Here is a 3503-nt window from a genome sequence, read left to right on the forward strand (position 1 = left end):
AAGAATTATGTGGGGATGTAATGTTGCAGTATCCAAACTTCGAATTACCGTTCATCGTTGTTACAGATGCGTCAGACTTTGCCTTGGGTGCGGTTTTAAGCCAAGGGAAACTTGGAGAAGATAGAGCAATAAGTTATGCTTCTCGAGCTTTGTTAAAAACAGAAAGAAATTACACGGTGACCGAGAAAAAACTATTGGCTATTATATATGCTGTTGACACGTTCAGACCGTATATTTTTTGTAAGAAATTTACGTTAGTTACCGACCATCAACATTTACAGTGGCTCAAGTCTACTAAAAGCCCTGGGGATCACATTTGGCGATGGGTAAATCGATTGGAAGAATATGAGTATGAAGTTATCCACCGGCAAGAGTAACACAAACGCAGGTGCTTTATCGCGAAATCCGGTGAGAAACGAAAACGGTGAACTATTGGCGATGGTGGAAGTAAATGTTGGCAAAAGAGAGAGAGAGGACACGTCAGTAACGCACTCATCAGCAGATAGAAGAGGGCAGAAAGAAAAAGTTAAGAATTTAAAGAAGAATTTAAGAAGAGCAGACGACCATCAAGATAATACATCATCGGGAGAATCTGATATCGAAATGATGACTGACAAGGGTACGAAGGGAAATGAGAAGATGAGTCCAGTCGTGATTACTCAGAATCCAGGTCCGTCGAGCACGCAACAGAAAAAAGAAGTGCGACGAAGGGGACGTCCAAGGGGAAGTAAGTCGCGGCCTAAGAAGGTAGTACGAGTTCCCCTCAGTGACAGCGAGTCACCACGGGGAATGGCAAGTGATGGAAGTGGGGAGTATTACGTGCCGTCTGGATCAGCGTCAGAATCTGGAGCGGAGTCACAGATTGCCAACAGTCGTCCGCAACGAAACAAGTATAAATCAAAAATAGAAGAGAGAATACAGCAAGCGAAAGAAGATGAAAAAGTGGGGCAGGAAACCGAGAGACAATAGCGATTAAAAGAAAGCAGGGTAACGGCAAAAGGAAAAGGCACCATCAGCTGTTAAGGAAAACGTGAAAAAGAAAATAAGAGACGAAATAATTGAGGTGCAGAAGCCCAAGTTGACACAACACGAGTTGGAAGGAAATATAGAAGTACTGATGGAGCAAGAGGACACGGGACTTGAATACCGACAGAATTTCGATGAGGAAGATGACAATAATGGCAACGAACCATGGCGATTCCTGTTGTTGAAGGATTTTGAAGTAAGAAGCACGTGTGTTAACGACTCTACAGATTTGGATTCAGATTCGGGGGACTCATTGATGGAATTAAATACACCAGATGGGCATTATGCAAATCCGGAAGAAAAATCAAAATTAATACACACAAAACAACATGTAACAGACGTCAATGACAATTTTGCATTCTTTGTACCCGCCAAAGGGGATGTGGATTCGAGCTTAACGGATGTGTCGCTTGAGATGAAGTTGATAAATATGACAAATCTACAAGGAACTCAACTGGAACAAGGCGATATTCTAATAATAAATAAAAGAAAGAGACCCGGATTGGGATTGGTCTATACATTGGATGCCGGTGGTCGTACATCAGAGAAAATAATAGATATGATTATGGTGTCATTGGGAATATTGATTAAGCGAGAAGGGTATAAGACATTGAGAGTCCCGGCGGGAAGTGAACATTCGAATAAAGCACTACAAGGTTATTACATTCGAAAGTTACGTAAGATTGTAAAGGAACAGGATATAGAAATAACAAAAGGTCATTAATGAGAAAGTATCATACTTCCGCGGTTGGAGGGCACAAAGGAATGACAAAAACATAAGAACTCGATTTTATTGGAGAACGATGCAACAAGATGTGAGGAATTTTGTAAAAAATTGTTTTATTTGTCAGCAACGAAAATTAGTGCGTGTAAAACCTAAGAAGCCGATGATGATTACTGATACGCCAGAGACCACGTTCGAAAAAATCTCCATGGATATTTATGGGCCACGAGAAGAGACGTGACGGGGTTATAAATCTATTTTAACTGTGCAGGATTTATTAACGAAATTCGGGATAGCAATTCCACTGAGACAGCAAGAAGCTGAAGATGTAGCAAAAGCGTTAGCAGGAAAAGTAATTTGCTTGTTCGGGGCACCAAGAGCTTAAAATATTCAACCACGGAATTAGCATGGTTACTCATTGCCCGGGGTGCAAATATCAAGGCAGATAAGGATGATAGTGGGAATCGACCGATACATCAGCTCGTCATCGCTGTTGGACAGGACACAGGAGCAAACAGGGCAGGACTAGTAGAAATAATGGAATACATGCTACAAAATGGAGTCGAGGTGGAGGTGAGAAATCGCGAAGGAGTCGCAGCTGTGCATCTGGACGTACGACAAGGGTATATGGAAATATTTGATTCGTTTACTGAACATAATGTGAATATGGACATTGAAGATGAAAAAGGAAGAACACCATTATTCTACGCAGCGGAGTATGGGCATACGGAAAAAGTAAATGCATTATTAAAACAAGGGGCTAGAGTCAATCATAGGGAGTGCCATGGAATGACACCACTGTTCATGATATTTAAGAAAATTCTTGCTCACCGATATGAAGGAGACAATTCGTACAGTCCAGATCATATAAGAAAGATGGGAATAGCGGAAATGCTAATAAAATTTGGAGCCAATGTCAATCAGCAGACGACTAATGAAGGGGCAGCACCATTGCACCTAGCAGGAGCAAGAGAGTATGATGAGATTGTAACGATGCTGCTAGAAAATGGAGCAAATGTTAATCTAAAAGATAAAAAGAGAAGATACGTGGTACAATATTGCAGATATGCGCGGAAGATGATGATTTGCCTGTAGGATACGAAAAAAAGCCGGATGAAATATCGTCAGTCACCGAGGGATACGTTAGTTGGACGCATTCGATAATAAGACAGTTCCCCATAAGAAAAAGAGTTATGGGGGATATGATAAACCAGGATTTGGAGCTAAAATTGTTGTAATTGAAGCAAAATGAAGCGGAGTATGAAGTAAAATGTAAGAAGGAAATGGAGGAAATGAAGGAAATTGTGTTAATACGTCAAGGGAAAAGAGAAGTGACACCTATCGACATGTGGAAAGCATGAACAGAAAGTATGAGACGATTTATAAGACATAGGGATTTTGTCCGAAAGCTTCAACGAGGAAAGATCGGTCACTATGGGAATGACATGTTGGAAAAAGTCGTGGCGGCAAGGTACAGGGAGAAGCTTATCAAACGGGCTATTCGAGTACTAAATAATGTGACAAGAAACAGCAAGATGCCGTTAGAAAATTTGCCAAAGTACGTGCTGGATGAAATCGTTAGTAATATTACTAATGAAGAGCTCATCAGAATGACACGCATGGACCAATAATTTTAAATGTGGGAAAAAAAGTGAAAATAAAAAGAAATAGTCGTAAATACGTGAATTAACAAAAAAAAAAAAAAAAAATTTAATAATGGAACATGATTATTGAATGTATTAATAGTTGCGTA

At 40.3% G+C, this 3503-nt stretch overlaps 1 protein-coding gene across 1 annotated transcript; it reads left to right on the forward strand.

Moving 5' to 3' along the window:
• Positions 1–1117: 1117 nt before the first annotated feature.
• LOC128668519 (ankyrin repeat and death domain-containing protein 1A-like) lies at positions 1118–3111 on the forward strand. The gene is made up of 4 exons (XM_053741669.1): positions 1118–1711; positions 2022–2102; positions 2192–2800; positions 2995–3111. Exons 1-4 carry the CDS (start codon positions 1118–1120, stop codon positions 3109–3111), a joined length of 1401 nt encoding a protein of 466 aa, XP_053597644.1.
• Positions 3112–3503: the final 392 nt, after the last annotated feature.

The sequence above is a fragment of the Microplitis demolitor genome, chromosome 9 (assembly GCF_026212275.2).
Source record: "Microplitis demolitor isolate Queensland-Clemson2020A chromosome 9, iyMicDemo2.1a, whole genome shotgun sequence".
NCBI classification, from domain to species: Eukaryota; Metazoa; Arthropoda; class Insecta; order Hymenoptera; family Braconidae; genus Microplitis; species Microplitis demolitor.

Excerpts from the sequence above, each read along its gene's own strand:
- LOC128668519 (XM_053741669.1), top strand. The coding sequence starts at position 1,118 with ATGGAGCAAGAGGACACGGGACTTGAATACCGACAGAATTTCGATGAG. Across the intron at positions 2,103-2,191 it reads CAAAAGCGTTAGCAGGAAAA|GCAGATAAGGATGATAGTGG; the intron begins GTAATTTGCTTG and ends GCAAATATCAAG. Across the intron at positions 2,801-2,994 it reads ATAAAAAGAGAAGATACGTG|CAAAATGAAGCGGAGTATGA; the intron begins GTACAATATTGC and ends TTGTAATTGAAG.